The sequence below is a fragment of the Amphiprion ocellaris genome, chromosome 10 (genome assembly GCF_022539595.1).
Source record: "Amphiprion ocellaris isolate individual 3 ecotype Okinawa chromosome 10, ASM2253959v1, whole genome shotgun sequence".
Classification (NCBI taxonomy): domain Eukaryota; kingdom Metazoa; phylum Chordata; class Actinopteri; family Pomacentridae; genus Amphiprion; species Amphiprion ocellaris.
The window spans coordinates 32,499,131-32,516,014 of record NC_072775.1 but is presented as its reverse complement, the minus strand read 5'-3'; the positions used below and the strand labels follow the sequence as shown (position 1 = coordinate 32,516,014).

General features: G+C 39.8%; 1 protein-coding gene across 1 annotated transcript in view; it reads left to right on the top strand.

Annotated features, from left to right (window-relative positions):
• The window catches only part of LOC111563883 (receptor-type tyrosine-protein phosphatase N2-like), a 268,035-nt gene that overhangs the window by 191,229 nt on the left and 59,922 nt on the right, over positions 1-16,884 (top strand). The window contains exon 14 of the mRNA XM_055014499.1: positions 9,225-9,422. Within this exon, the coding sequence (XP_054870474.1) occupies positions 9,225-9,422 (198 nt within the window). The remainder of the gene's footprint in view (positions 1-9,224; positions 9,423-16,884) is intronic.

Here is a 16,884-nt window from a genome sequence, read left to right as displayed (position 1 = left end):
TTGCCTTTTTTATGTATAGGACAGTGGAGAGAGACAGGAATAATGGGTAGAAGAGTAGGGGAATGACATGCAGTAAGTGGCCATGGGCTGGATTCCAACCCATGACCGCTGCATCAGGAACTATAGCTCCTGTTTATGGATCACCCACTCAATCTGCTGAGCTATCTAGGTGCCCATTATTAAACTTTTTAAAATGAAAACCCAGCAGCGAAAGGCTCTGTGGCTAATACTAGTTGGAAATCTGTATTTTATCAATTTTTTTCAAATATGTTTGCAAAATTTTGACATTGATTTTTTTTAAAAATATTTTTATAGATAATTTTCTTTCATGGAAATACAATGAAAGCCAGGGTGGCCTGTATTGGTGATGGCACAGTTTGAAATCTCGACTTTTTCAGTATTCGTGCAAAATTTTGACATTGATTTCCTAAATTATTTTTTTATTCGTTTTAAATGAAACACAACAATCAATGACAGATTTTCTAATATTATTGACGATATTATTGACCTCACTGGGTCATTTTTGCACCACTTTTGCATCTCAGGGTTAACAGGCTGAATGCAGCTCTGTTCTAACTTTGTCGCATTGAGTTCCATGTTTATTATTGGTGCCTGTTCCTGGCAGCTTCGTCTTGACGTCGCCACATTGTGTCGCATCGCCCCTTTTGTTTGTTTGTTTGTTTGTGGGAGGCGCTGGGCTGGATTTGTTTTGGTCGGAGGGTCGTGTAAACACAAGCGGCCCCTGGAGTCCCGGTGGGCCCCGTGAGTCTCCACCTTCCTCCCCCGTTAGTGGGGAGTGTTTTGGGTGACACACGCCCGCCGTCACCCCGGGGTGACGCACCATTCGTCCCGTGACACCCAGCGGATTCTCTGGCACGACGCCCACCAGAGAGAAGCTTTTTGGTTTTTTTTCTCTCTCGACCTTTTCTTCAGAGGAACTGACTCAGTTTTCCAGCAGCGACTGTTAATATGATTTTTTTTATCTCTCTCAAAGTGCAAACTCCTTTTTCCTTGTACCTCGGTGGCGTTCATTGATCTCTTGCTTTATTTTCTGGCACCTTGAAAAACAACCTCTGTTGAGCTTTTTATTTCACTTTAAGGCCATAAAGCAAAAGTCCGTTCGGGTGTAAAGAAAACTCAGGGTGATGGGTTTTTGTTTCACTGAAACCGAGGTGCATTTTTGACTCTTTTTTTTTATCTCATTGTTCAGCAGATTCAGGACTTTGATCGTATTCATCAAGAGGACATCTGCAGCGTAACAATGGTTCTCTTGCTCATAATTTTTTGAGTGTTTCTCAGACGCTGCCGTCAGATTGATGTCTCGCCTCCTTAGACAGGCATTTGTTTTCATTAATTTCATTTTATTTTAAAATCAATTCAAAAGGACTGGAAGCTTCGCTAGAGGTCGGCAATCCATCACGGCGAACGTTTACCCACCTTTATTTGTTGTCACAGTTAATGCAGTTGTAGAAATGGATGCCCCACAATCTCAGATTCACCCAAAAAGTGCGTTATTTCATTAGAAAAATGAATCCAGGAGACAGGAACAGGCAGTACGGGCGTCCTGGAAAAGATATCTTTTCTCATTTGTGGCATTAAAATGCAGACCAGACTATTGGATGACCTCAGGGAGTTTTCAAAACACTGCTTCATCTGACAGATATTAAGACGAGATCCAAGAGTCTGCAAGGAGATTTCAGCACCGAAACTGTTATTTTCCTCACTTCAGGAGTTTTAATGTTTCATCTAAAGGCGTCTGGGTTTTCTTTCACTTAGACTTAATGTTTTCCCTTTCAGACGACACCTATTCTCTCATTAATGGCAAAAATTTCACAAATAAGAGGCGAAACTGGAATAGAAAACACGCCAGACTCACATCCAGACCATAAAACACGGTGATTAGCATGATGAAGTGAGTGTCGTTGAAAATCAATCCGCTGTAAATAAAAGGTGCTTGTGTTTCGTACGGAGGAAAACGATGTCAGGACTGTAAATTTGCACTGTTTACGCTCTAAACCTGTACCCAGCTTTATTGTTCCCTCCAATTTTGTTTTGGCCTTTTTTTTTTTTTTTTGTCCTCTAATTGGCTCTCAGAGGGAAGCCATTTTGGAGCGGTTTTAATTACATCATAAAGGAGTTTTTGCTGCAGCTGCACAGTTGGCCGTGTGGGCTCGTTGCAATATGAACGCTGTATATCACGGGACGCCCACGGTCCGCCGTGTTGTGCTGATCCACGTGGAGTTTTCTGAGCATGTAGCGCGGACAGGAAACCAGACCATATATAACAGCCGGGAGGGTCCGACCGATTTATGGGCCCAATATTTGGCTTTTATTAAACATCTGAACTTGGCTGGTTAGTTTGATCCGCCTTATATCTCCTCTGCTTGCCGTAAGAACGGACTGTGAACCAAGCAGCGGCGCTAAATCTTCACTCTGTCAAGATTCAGTTAAGCCTTTCATGCTGTTCTGGGTCAGATTTGACTAAGTTTGACATTTGACAGCAGTAAAAATAACTTAAACATCATTCATTTAGCCTGAAATCTGATGGCTTTCCCTAAAGTGACCCAAAATACACAAAAATATTTCAAAAATTTTGGACTTTTGTACAGGTACTACACATTTTTGAACACTGAGGCAGAAATGCAATCCAACGTGCCTTATGTCGTAGATTAAAATGCTAAAAACAAAAGGAAAACAGTGTATTCAAGTTAAAAGATTAGAAAAATAGACAGGAAAAGTAAATTAAAGTACAAACAAGTTTAAGCCTGAATTTATTGAATATGTGAAAGTGGCACAGAAACCTAAAATGAATTGTGTTGTGGTGCAATTTAATTGGACACAAAACAATCATCTGTTTAATTCATTAGAAAAGATGCAGTGAATATTGAACAAAACCATGCAGTGCCTCTAGATATGTAATGATTCTTGCAGATTGCTAAAAAATTTTGAAGTTTCATGCGTGAAAACATCCAATTTGACAAAATCCGAAAACTCTTGATGTCAAATACCATTTAGCTTTTGGGGCCAGTTTGACCCATTTTGACATTTGACAACAGTAAAAACACCCAAAACGTTGTTCTTTTACCCTGAAATCTGATGACTTTTTATAAAGTGACCCAAAATATGCACAAACACGTGCAGGTGCTACAAATTTGAGCTGTATCTGTTGAGATGGATTTTAGATCTACCAGTGATTCCAGCCCCTCATGAAGACGGTTAATTCCACACTAAGTTCCACACATTCAACATTTTCTACCACTGCTTTGAATGCAGAGACTAGTTCATAACAATCATTTTATTACTAAATGTTTCGTGGTCTAAGTGCTAAATGTTGAATTAAAGTTGATAATTATGATTTCTTATGATGCATTTAATGGTTGCAGTGGTTAAACATAGTTAAAATATGAATTCCAACAGTTCCTAAGTGTTCATGCCATTTTCAGATTCAGTAAAATATATTTAAATCATTTTGGCTTTATGTTTTTATGTAAAACAGGACATGATACAATGTAATAGTAGATGTTTTTCTCCTAAAATGAGTGTTGTAAAACCTGCTCTCTGAAACATTTAAGGATAAATCATACATCTATTCATGGGACATAGGCTATTTAAACATTATAAATAGTTTAATATTTGGTATAGACACTTGCGATGAGGAATTCATACTGTCAAGGCATAAAATATGAACAGTATGTAAGAGTTAAGTGGACAGTTTCATTGTTCTGTCATACTTTTTTTTCCCCCTTTCTGACAATATTTGAGGGGAAAAAAAGAGTAAATTTGACAAATAGTGGAATAAAACATCAGATATAGACCAAATAAATCACCAATAAGCTTTTCCTTTTGGATATATGCTAAAAGCAAATGAGCAATATGTGTAAAAGGCTGCAGTTCATGTATACGTCTGTGAGGAATTTGTCATTACACCAAAAACCATCTCCTCCAGGGTCAACCGAGGTCCTACCGGGAAGCGTCGTCACGCATTAATGCAGTTATCATGCAGCTAACTATTTAATCCATTAATCATTTGATGCAGAATATTGATTAAAAGGGTTTGGATGATTTACAGCCCTGAACTAACAGCCCTGCAGGTCTGTAACCAGAGACACATGACCAAATCTGATAAATCCACTTAGCCTCCAACTATCCATCAAACATCTCAATGAACCCAAAGTAATAATGTTAAAAAAATAAAATAAAATCTGCAGGAACAAGGCACTTCAAAATAAGAGCCAAGTTTATCTTTATAGCACATTTTATGCAGAAAGCTTTATGTAGTAAATTAAAATGCTAAAAACTAAAGAAAAACAGTGAATTCAAATTAAAAGATTAGAAAAATAGATAAAATGAATTAAAATACAGACAAGTAAAGTCTGAAAATGGCACAGAAGCCTACAATAAATTGCACTGTTGTGTGATTTAATTGGACATGAAACAATAATCTGCTGAATTTATTAGAAAAGATGCAGTGAATTCTTACCAAAACCATACAGTGTCTCTAGATATTTAAATATTCTTGTAGATTGCTATAAAAATTTCGAAGATTTTCATGCATGAAAACATCCAATTTTCTTTGTCTCAAATGCCATTTAATTTGGGCTTTTTTCAATATTAATTCATTATTTGGTCGATTAAATGTGAGAAAGTTAAACTAATTACCATCACAGAGCTCAGAGTTTAGTCGTTTTATTGTGTATTGTTTAGTCATTCAACCAGCAGCACAAAACCCAAAATCTGAAGTGAGAACCCTCAAATCTTTGGCTTTTTTCTCTTGATAAATGTAAAATCCTAATTCAGTGCTGCCTTAGAATGAAAACTTGTTGATATTTTGGTGTATTTGCCTGTTCCTCGGTGCTTCCTGTAGCTTCTTTCTGCTCCTCCACGTGTTTTTCTGCCTCCCACCAGAATAACCCCCGACCAGGTACTGTAGTGCTTTAATAATCTGCACACATTTATGAGTCTGAGCCCATAGATCAGTGTCAGCGCGCCGACCTGCGAGGACATCAGTCAGATCAGATACAGACTAATGAAGGCCTGCTCGCATTACCTCCACCGTCAATCAAACGCGCCACCGGTTAATCATCGGCATCTTGCTCATTAAGAAACACAGATACCCACAGAGATTCAGTCCAGGTCTTACGTTTGGCTCAGCGTCCTTGTCACCCGACTCCATATATTACAATAAAAAGGAGGTGGCGGCTAACGTTTAGCTCTCCATTTACATTCCACTCAATAACGTGAAGTGTTTTTCCACTGTAATAAAGAATGAATGAGCCGGTGGAGGATCAGAGTCGCGCCTGATTAGGAGTTGATTTATTATTATTGGACAGTCTGCCCAGCTCACAATGCATATTTGTGCACCGCCGGTTCAACAAAACGATTATTTTATTTACAGTTGCTCTCAATATTTTCTAAATTTTTGTTTCCGAGTTATAGAAAATGAAAATGCTGATTGTTTAGCCTAAAAAACGTCTCATTTGAGTCAGCATATCAGACCCAAACGTCTTTTTTTGTCCGTAGAAATGTGTAAAATTACCCGAATACGCAAATAAATTAGTTCTACATGGTTGTAATTGAGAGGCTGCATTTTCACCATGCAGCAAGAAGATACCCGAGTTGTGTCCCGACCTTCCAGGGATTTTTCTGCATGGAGTTTGCAGTTTTCTCCAGGTTCTGCGGCTTCCTCCCACAGTCCAAGAACATGCTGAGGTTAATTGGTAACTCTAGATTGTCCATACGTGTGAATGTGAGAGTGATTGTTTGTCTGTATATGTAGCCCTGTGATTTACTGGTGACCTGTCCAGGTGTCTCCTGCCTTCACCCTAAGTCAGCTGGGAAAGACTCCAGCCCCCACCACCCTGATGAGGATTGAGGGGTGTATAGATAATGGATGGATGGTTGTAATTGATCTCTTCAACATGCATTTTATGAAATTTCGAGCCTACTGCGTTCCAAAGTGAGAATAACATGTGGATCAGGCGTCAGTTTACGATGTTTTTTGAGCAGAAAAACCCTTTCCAGTATGACTTCAGTATAATTTTGTCCTCTTACCTGGTTGCAGAGGTTTTGTCACCATTAAAATGGATGAAATGCACCAGACTTCATCTTTCCATTTGCTGTTGCGCAAAAGAACGTAAAGTCAAATATGAAACTTGCCTTTGAAGTTTGAGCTGCAGTTTAAAGATGTCAGTATGCTGAAATCTACGAGGCCTTGATCGATTTTTTTTTCAAAGATATCTTTAAAACTAAAGAGACAAAATGCACTCACATCACTTCACTTGCTGCAGATTTTTAAAGGTTCAATAATTGTCAGACAAAGTTAAAGATTGTGTCAGAAATCTTAACCAGAGACACTTTTTTTTTCAAATTCAACTAATACCTCCTCACAGCGTGTTAGCTGTACTGTACTGTGTGAGCAATGAAGAAGAATTCACCATTAACCCTGCATCACATTTATCAAGCAAAATAGCTTAAATTGATCAACGCAGTGCTTTTTCGACTCGTCTGCTATACATTTTTGCTTTTGGAACAGTTGTTTCTAGAGAATCAGACTCCACCTTTAGCTGTGTCTCCTAAAAATTGTTGTGGAAGTTCAGCGAGGTCGAGAGAGGATGAGGAGGCAGACAGAGAGAGAGACACGCTGGAGACTCATGACTTAGGTTGCAAGGTTTACTGAAATCAGGAGAAATGACACCAACAGAGCAGCAGTACATGCAAGCAATGCCAGCATCAGTTCTGAGGATTCTCTCTGACCTTTGGGTTTATATTCTAGTTGGGAGAAGGTCAGATTTAGATGATAGACCAATATGGAGACAACTCATCTGCCAGTTACGTCAGAATAGACAATATCTAACCCTGACCAGAGCAGAGTCCTAACATATCTTCCTCCGACAGCATCTGTCTGTCACATGGTCATATTAGGGCGAGATAATGTCCAAATCTGAACACTTCCACAGGCCTGCAGAGGTTAAAGGGGAACAGGGACCAAAGGTGGTAACTGGCTCTATCCTGTCGGATAATTTGGGATGATGTAAGTTAACACTTCTACTGCTTCTACTTTAATACTTTACTAAATACTTTAGTAAGGGGAAAGAGTCATTTTTCCTTCACAAAAATGACATTTCTGGGTGCCCAGATAGCTCAGCTGGTTGAGCGAGTCACCCACATACGCATTGGCCTGGCTTTTAATTCCAGCTCACGGCTCTTTACTGCATGTCTTCTCCCTGCTTTCCTGTCTGTCTATTGAATAAAGCCAACAAATGGCCAAAAAAACTACATTTCTATACGATTAAAATGCAATTTTAATTAAGCTTTCAGGGAAAATCCATATATTTTCAACCAGAAAATGAGGAAGAAGCTTCAGAAATGTTGTGAAAGGGTTGTATTTTAACCCAAACCGTGATATTTTCTTAAATCGAACCAACCAGCCAGTGACCAATAAAGCTCAAGGCACAGAATAACGGTCCCACATGAGGCATGAACCTCAGTCTTCTGGACTGGTCTGACATCGACTTTGTGTCTCCTTCAAACTAAAAGTGTTTCCTGTCCTGTCATAGTCTTTACATTTGGGGCAAAAACTACATTTGTCGGAACGTGAAAGCACTTTTAGCTGTGTAGATGGCTTTTTGTATGATGGGGTTACACCTTTCAGCAAACCTCTATTTCTGTAACATGCAAAACTGAATAAAACCACAGTAGTACATTTAGAACAACATCGTCTCGTCTCCTGTACTGAGCGGTGCAGTCATTCATTACAGCTCGCCGAGGTTCCTGCGGGGATTTGTGCCGAGACGAGTGCAGAGGAGCAGTTCCACATTTCATTGTGGTCACGTATCCGGCAGACAGAAAATGACAGTTTGCTCAGGTGTATGAATGAAGATATTGTGTTTGCTGCCGAGAGACTGACTGGCATATTTTGGCCCCCTCCACCCCCAAAAACCAAACTTTTCTCTGAAGTTTTTTCATTTATCCGGGGGAAAGCTTGCTCAGCATGCACGCTGGTTTTCCACTGACATCCTGGAAGCTGGCCAATATTCAGCAGTTGGTGGTTAAGTGTCTGATGCCGGAAAAAGTTTCTCCTCATTCGCCGCTTCTTGCCCAGGTGTTTACAGCCAGTCAGCAGGATTTCATTTCTGCTCAAAGCACCACTTATCCTGCCTTCACTCTTAAGCTGGTGGTTTTGTGTTTGGGATTCACAAAGCGAGTTGTCACAAAGTTAAGTGTTTTTTTTTTTAATCTGTGCGGAAAGAGATCAAACTCGTACGAATAAACACAGATACCGGGAGGACATGATTAATCAGCAGTTAATAACAAACGTGTGTGTTGTGGCTCTGTATTGACTCAAATGATTGAAGAAAATCATTGAAGAAGCTTCATCAAGTCCACAGAGAAGAGTTTGGACTTCCCTTCACAGCTAACTGAATCAGATCTTATGTTTAAATGACTGTAAAAGCACTCAGTTGATTAGTTTGTTTGTTTCTTGAGTCTTAGTTTGACTGAGTGTAGACTTTGAGTATAAATCCGTAATTTCCCTCCTCTTTCTACCTTATCTACTTTCAATTATTTTCAAAATCCCCTCCAAGCACCAACCCACATGCTGAAAAATTTGCATAAGATGTTGATTGTGCAGTAAGGCAGCCCTGTTTGATTGGTTTTTTGTTGCATTTATCATTTTTATGGCAGTTCTGCCTCCGCTATGTAGCTGGGGCACCATCACTGCATCCCGGGCTAAGCACCAATTAAAACAAATGTGGTTGGTTTAAAGAAATGCTCCCATAAGCTGAGTGATAACGAGGTGCAACCAGACTGTTCTCCAGCAGTGTGAGAACAGGCTACAAGTTTGAAGAAACCAAAGAGGGTCACATCAATGTCCAAAGGCTGCACAAAGGTTTAAAATCCATGGTGAACACATCTTTGGGGATTTGCATCATACGGAGTGGGAAAATCAAATCAAATCAGCTACCATATACATAATTATATTCCTCTCTGTATTGTTTTCTTCAGTATTTTTTCACCTACATGTCAGGTTTATGCGTTTGGTTCCCCATGAAGGTTGTACGCTGCTCCACAGTGTCTCCTATGAGGGGCTTCAGTTGTAATTATGTCAATTATGTGGAGGTCCTTCAAATGAAATTGTCCACCATTTGTCAGTGTCACTTACGCCATGGCTAGTTCCCGGCCGTGTGACAGCAGTGACTAATCTTCCGCCGTCTTCCCTCCTGCAGGAGCTCTGCCGGCAGCGGATGGCGGTCAAACCTCCAGCCGAGCGTCCGGAGCCCATCTCCTCCAGGATCAACAGCGTCTCGTCCCAGTTCAGCGACGGAGGTCCGGCCGTCAGCCCCTCGGCACGGAGCAGCATCTCCTCCTGGAGCGAAGAGCCCGCCCACTCCAACATGGACATCTCCACCGGTCACATGATCCTGGTGAGTCTCCCGATAGGCCGCTTTGGTTGTGACCAGCGAGCGGTCGTCGGTTGCATTTCTGAGTTTGTTTGCGGACTAAAGAACTCCTGTGAGCTCTACAAAGTTCAAAAGCAACCAGACGAAACACAGCAAATGTTGAAAAGTCCCAGCAGTTCTGGTGATCTGTCAGGTAGAACTCAGGAGATTTAACACTCAACTCATGTTTGGTTCCCCAACATTTTATTCTTACACATGCTCATACACTGCCATCCAAAAGTTTGGGGTCACACAGACAATTTCCTGTTTTCCATGAAAACTCACACTTTTATTCATGTGCTAACATAATTGCACAAGGGTTTTCTAATCATCAATGAGCCTTTTAACACCATTAACTAACACAATGTAGCATTAGAACACAGGAGTGATGGTTGCTGGAAATGTTCCTCTGTACCCCTATGGAGATATTCCATTAAAAATCAGCTGTTTCCAGCTAGAATGGTCACTGAGCACATTAACAATGTCTAGACTGCATTTCTGATTAATTTAATGTTTTCTTCATTGAAAAACTTCTTTTCTTTAAAAAATAAGGCCATTTCTAAGTGACCCCAAACTTTTGAACAGTGGTGTATATTGCACATACTCAACAATAGCACTTCTACATCACCAGTGGCATAAATGTGAGGATTGTCTTTCTGGCTTTTTGGCATGAATGTCCATCCATTATCCACGTTCCTCCCATCTTACACCATTACAGTTGCAAAAAGCACTTTTGACTCTGAATTTAGCTCATTTTACGTTTCAGTCGAGTTCAGCTAGCCTATTTCTAGTCATCTGAATCGCTCCACACATCTGTGGGTTTTCAGCAAATTCAAATAGGTCCTGTTGTGCTCATAAATGGTTGTTATCCTTTTGACAACCCAGGTAGTCAGAGATGTGCAGACGGGACTAAGACTGGAACTGTAACCATTGTACACCAGGCGAATACAAACCATCCATGAAAAACGGCCACAAAAGTGCCAAAATTGGACTGATTTCTGGAAGTTGTTCTTAAATTAGCATCAAAAAAGATTAAAATAAACTATTAACGCCTGCTGCAGATGACATGAGCAGCACAGACACGCCACTAAAACCACAACAGCCCAATATGAGCACTTTTTCATCATAAATAATTCCCCCCAGTCAGATTATCAGGCTAATTCTCCCAAAAGGAGTTTACAAAGTAGGAGCATTTCAAAGTAAATCTAAAATTTCTACTGATTATAATATTCCAAGAGAAAAGCTGCATGTTTCATAAATTGGTTGAATGGTCAGCTACTCTGATGTTCTTCCATTGTAGTACATTTTTATCACCTTTGTGGTCATTTTTCTGTCCTCCCTGAGTCAACCAGTGTTTGTATTTTGCCGCCTTCACTCTGGTGTCTTCTCTGCATTTCATTTTCGTCTCACTTCTCTTTTTTTCCTCTCACCTCGCTGCCTCTCATCTTTCTCCCTGTGTCGTCGCCTTCTTTTTTTTTGGTTTCCGTACATCTCATTACACCCACAGTTTCTATAAGCAGCCTTCTTACCCTCTTCTATCCGGCAGATGAAAATCTCTAGTGAACCTCGGTTGCGTTCCGAGCGGCGTCGTAATTGCGGTATATGGCTGCTCACTTCAGCAGCTCCCCCACATCGCCCACATCGCCCACCCTCTGTCTCTCCACGCATTGTGAAGCTGCCGGCGAGATGTGGCGGAGCGGCCTTTCTGGTGTGTTCAATAGGCACAAAGATACTAATTACCCCAGAGATTTGCACCACAGTTGTGTCTCGGGAGGAACGACACCCATCTGCAGCAGAGAGAGCGTCTCTGTTGTTTTTTACACCGCCACAACACCCGAGCCGAAGCGTTTCTGCATTTTCTAGCCGTTTTTGAAGCTTCGAGGTCACGTGCAGATGAGAATAGACTCGCGAGGTCTGAACTCCTTCAGGTGCGTTTGCTTTGTCTTCCGTCTCGGCGGATCAGAGGGACGAAGCGAAGTGGCGCTGATGTTTTGTCGAGCGTTCAGTGGGCGTGTGGGCTGCAGTGTGGTCAGGAGGGTTATTGAATTTGTTAAATTATACAGACTAATATTTAAATGGTGTGAGGGTGGAAGGAGACAGACCGAATGGGTCTAATGTGGTCGTGATGATTAATTCTGTGTAGGTGATGGAGAGGAATGTAAATGTCCTCTCAGAGAAACTTCAAGGAGTCCACGAGACATTTTTCGCCTCGTTTGAAAGACTTTTGTGTTTTCTGATAACACGACACCATCATTACCAGCAGATTGTTGTCTCATGTAGAAAGTAAAACTATTGTTTTAACGTCACAAATCCATCCTACTGATAGTCACAGTTTGGTTCTGTGTAACCCATCAGCTACAACACATACAGTAGATACTGGAGGAATTCAAAGAACCTTGGATATTTTTAATTTTGTAGATTTTCTTTTCTGTAATTGCAGGTAATGGCAAATAAAATATCAGTAAAGTCTGGTGATGACATGAATAACAGTATTACCAAGATATGGTTGAGGTTAATCAATTAAAACACAGTTGTAGCCAAAGATAAGAAGAAAATTGACTTCTTTTTCCCATTTTTGACATTAGTTCCATCCACAGGCTACACAAAGGACAACAGATTGACAATGAATGAATGTACAGAACAGAATTCTTAGATTACTGGTTACCTTTTGAACCATGGTCGGGACATTTCTTTGATTTTAATGTGTTTAGTAACTTGTTGCTGCTTTCTTGTTTTGGTTTTATTACATTATTTATTTGAAATCTAAACCGGTATGAAAGACGTAGACGGGTTTGTTTGTTTTCTGTTTGGATGTTTCGAGTTTATTGGCCGTTAATATCTTGGTAGCAGAGGTGACCATATTTGAATGAGAGGAGGTGAGAACCAGAGGACACAATCTGTACCATTAGCATATCAAATGCTAAGTTGGCTGCTAGTGTTAGCGCTTGGTTAACCTGATCCATCTGTTAATTGCGATGCTTATTCTAGAAGTGAAAAACAAGCTTAAAACAAAATGCTAACATTGAACATCGGACTCCTTTGAATGCAGAACAAGATATTAGGCGAAAATGTTAGCTAACTTTCTAGAACTGAAAACTCAGTGAAAAGGTCAAAATTTTGAGACAAAAACACAGAAATCAAACAGAATACAACAGGTCTACTTCACTATTGGTGCACTTAAGGAAAAGAGTAAATAGATCCTTCAGAAAATACAGCAGACCAGAAATTCCAAATGCTACAATCCAAGACAAATTACTTTAGAGGAATATTCAAATGAGTGTGAGAAAAACTACCATGGTGATAGAAACTCCGGGGAAAGTGTGCGAAAAATATATTAGATAGCCAAATAAAAAACTAGAGGAGGATGACTTGGCAAAAAAATTCAACTTTACTATATCCCTACAGCCTATAACCTGGACAGACAAACAAAAAAAACAAGCTTGTAGCTATTTGAATGCTGCTATGAATACTCATAGCCACACCCTGAATCAGTTTTATTGTGTATTTGTGTCATAATTGGACCATAATGTACTAAATAGACATGATAATGCATTGAAGTAGACCTGAAACAAACAATTGAGACCATAAACCTATTAGGAAAATGTTTACTGAGGTAACAAATCAAGTGAAATGAAAGGTAATTCCTCATAGACTTCTGTATAATTTGAGTGGCCCCCTGCTGGACTTTAGGAAAATGCAGTTTTTAAGAAATTTAGCTTTTTTGCTTTTTCTATGCTGTGGATTTGATATACTGGCCAGTATCTTCATAAAGATTTACACATGTCGATTTAGATTTTGAGGATAAATATAAGTATAGATTCTGTTTTTGAGTGTTTTCTTCGGTGCCAGTAACAATGTGGGAAATGAGAGGAATTTAGTGAATTAAGAATAGATCTTCATAGAGCAGTAGATTTAAAGCATTGTGTTTGGCAGTGGGATTATAAACATAAAACACCTTGAATGCAAACAGACTCCTTTTAGCTGCGAATACGTCTGTTTAGTGGTAATAAACTCGTCCAAATGGGTTGGATTTTATAGGAGCTGATGGTATATTTAACTCGATGTTTTTCATCCCGCTGAGGGAATAAAAGAGGACGAGGCACAGAGGAGATCTGCAGCTCTTGGTGATTATGTGTGATTTTTACCTGGAGCTCTTCAGTTATTTTACTGATAATTCGCTGCAATTTTGAGAGAAAAGAAAAGCAGAGCGAGTGCTGGAGAGCAGAGAGGTTTGGGAATGCTCAGAGTGTTTCAGCACCTCGGACAGCTCCGCTCTAACAGAAGGGAAGAAGGTGCAGAACGTCCGTCCTCCCACAGCGGAAACGTTCCACAGCGGAGTTACATAACGCCAGCGCCGTGTGGAAACCGTGTATCTCTGAAATGTCAGGAAGCAAAAAGAAAGAAAAAAGAGACACATCCTTGTTTTTAACCGGACCAATGTGTGTGTTTTCCTCTGGGTTTTGGAACCTTTCACAGAACCCAAAGGTCAGCTTGTTTTCTCAGCCCACAGAAGGGCACCAAAAAGTTTTAAAAAAGGTTGTTGTAGACCCACAACAATCTGGGAAATTGCTGTTTAGTGTCTCTTACCGCCCACCAGCCACAGGTACCCTCTTTTCATCCATCCTTTCATTCAGTCATTTTCTTTTAGTCATGACTTTCTTTCATTGCTTTTTTCTTCTTTTTCACTCCTTCCTCACCTCCCCTTTTCTTTCTTTCTTTTACTTGTCAGTCTTTCATGTTTCCTCCCATTGTTGTTGAGTTTGTGTTCGCTCTTTTCCTCTGTGACTTTATTTACAGTTTTCCAAACATTTTCACACTTATTTCAATACTAAACTAGAGGCCAAGTGGAGAGTTTACATGGCAGCATTTAGGTTTGTTTTTTTGAACAGATCACAAAAAAGAGACAAAATCCATCACAAAGTGAAAAAGCAGAAGAGGAGGTTAGAAGCAGAGTGGTCTAACACACAAAAAAATCTGAGTTTTATATCATTTCTGTAGTATATTATGTTTTAGATTTTAGTGACAAGGTGGTCTAACCCACAGCCTAAATATAGCGTCACAGTGGTGCTTCCAATGTTAGACCATTCTGTAAAACATTAAACTTTGAACCCACTTTTCTCAAAAACTACAGAAACTGGATTAGACCACTCTGCTTCCAAACCCTTCAAATATAAGAACAAGTGTGAAATCTCCTCTTCAGATTTCACCAGACCCTCCAGTTTTATTTCTGTCCTTGTTCTGAAGGTTTTTAACAGACAAATTTGTTGTATTACACAACATTTTATTCCTAAAAATGCAGTAATTTTTTTTTTCTGGATTTATTTTCTTTTTCTATTTATTTTTTTCTGATTTTTACAAAATTGCCAAAAGCTTTAACCCTAACATGTATAAAGCCAAAAAAATGGACCTGGTTATATCCAATATTGAGATTTTCTGTTCTGTAAATTACGCAGATTTGTGAGTTTTTAACAAAATAATACTTCCTTTTCAGAAATCTCCTCTTCAGATTTCACCAGACTTTTCAGTTTTATTTCTGTCTACGTTCTGAAAGTTTCTAACAGACAGATTTGTTGAGTTACAGAACATTTTATTCCTAAAAACACGCCAAAAAATAAACGTTTTCTGGCTGTATTTTGTGACTGATAAGGTGATGAAATAAAATATTCAAAATCCCCTTTGGAAAAAGCAAGAAACAAGAGCTATTGAAACTGATATTATCCAACATTCAGAGTTTTGTTTTGAACAAATCTGGCATTTTTAACAAGAAATTACTTCTTTTTCATATTCAACATACAATTTAAAAAAAACTTGAACCCAGTTTTCTCAACAACTACAGAAGGCAGGTTAGACCGCTCTGCTTCCAAACCCTTCAAATGTTCCATCCGCTGTCCTCGAGTGAGGCGACTGTTGAGCGATTAATAAAAAGCAGCAGCTTCGAATGAAAGGAATAACGCTGATGATGAGCTGCTGACCCTCCCACCTCTCCAAAAAAATAAAAAAATTAATTGCCTCTCATAAACCCCTGGCAAATTCCATGTCATCATCCACCCACTGATTTTAATTTGAGGAGAAACAGCTTTCACCATCTTATCTAAGTTAATGTATTACTCGATCCCATGCGACCAAGAAGCCCCTCCATGCCACCGCCTCCCACCCGCATCCTCTCTAGCTGCTGCCTTAAGAGGATTAGGCGACTCTATATATAAAGCACATTATCTTGTCTTTTGTTGCCGGCCGAGTAAGTGTTATAGATTATACTGCAGCGGAGCCTCCGTCCAGATTAACCACGCCAGGAGTTCTGTTGTGGGTTGTTTTTTTTTTTTTTTTTTTTTCATCAGGCCTGCTGGGATGTGATCCGTGGAGTTGATAGGTCACAGGGCAGAGGCTGGAGGAAGAATGGGCTCCAGGAAATGGATGTTAAATCGCTCTAATGTGGTCGGCTGAGGAGGAGGAAGCAGAGAAGCTGGGCTCACGTATCAGGATGATGTCAGCTTCTGACTAAAAATAAAAGGCCGACGCTCGGCAGTGATTGTGTGTGTGTTGTAGAAACCACCAGTCTGGAGACCCGAACCAACTGATCCAATGCTCTGCAAACACAGAAATGATTAATTCACATTAATGTGGTCAATGTCAGGCTTCAGTGTTAAACTTTCTTTACTGATAAAAGTGTGATTTCACCTCCTGTAAGCGTGTCATTGATGTTTTGATCTACCTATTAGGAAAAAAATAAGCAAATGGTACATTTTTGGGTTTTTTTGTTTTTTTTCATACAAGGACGCAAAGATAACAAGAAAAGCACTCAGTCATTGCATAGTTTCTGATGGATAAGTCCCGATAAGTCCACAGTGGTTAATTTGTAGTGGGATCGCAATCATGTGATCGGCAGCAGGCAGCTGACGTAGTGTTCACTTGTTGTCATAGTTACAGTGACGCTGCAATGATACAGAAATCTTTAACAAATCTGTGGATCCAGACCATAAGTCACATCACTGCTAAAATCTAATCACTTGGTCTTTGTGTCACTTCTGACCTTCCCTGAAAATTTCATCCTAATCCGTTGGTCTGTTTTTGAGTGATGTTGCTGACAGACAGACAGACAGACAGACAGACAGACAGACAGACAGACAGACAGACAGACAGACAGACAGACAGACAGACAGACAGACAGACAGACGGAAGGACAAACATACGTCGATCATCACATAACTCCGCTGTGTTCTTTGGCAGAGTAACAAAAAAAAAAGTTGCTTGAAAGAAATATAGGCAAAAGAATAACCGGGTAGCAGCATCTCCATAAACTGTAGTGGATAGTCTGTTAAAAGGAACATGATTTAGTTTGTTTTTTTTAAGAGCGTTATGAAATGGAACAATAAATGAAAGGGGCAGACGAAACTTACCCCTTTCGTTTTTAATTTTCTTTTTTTATGAAACCCAACATAAACGAGAT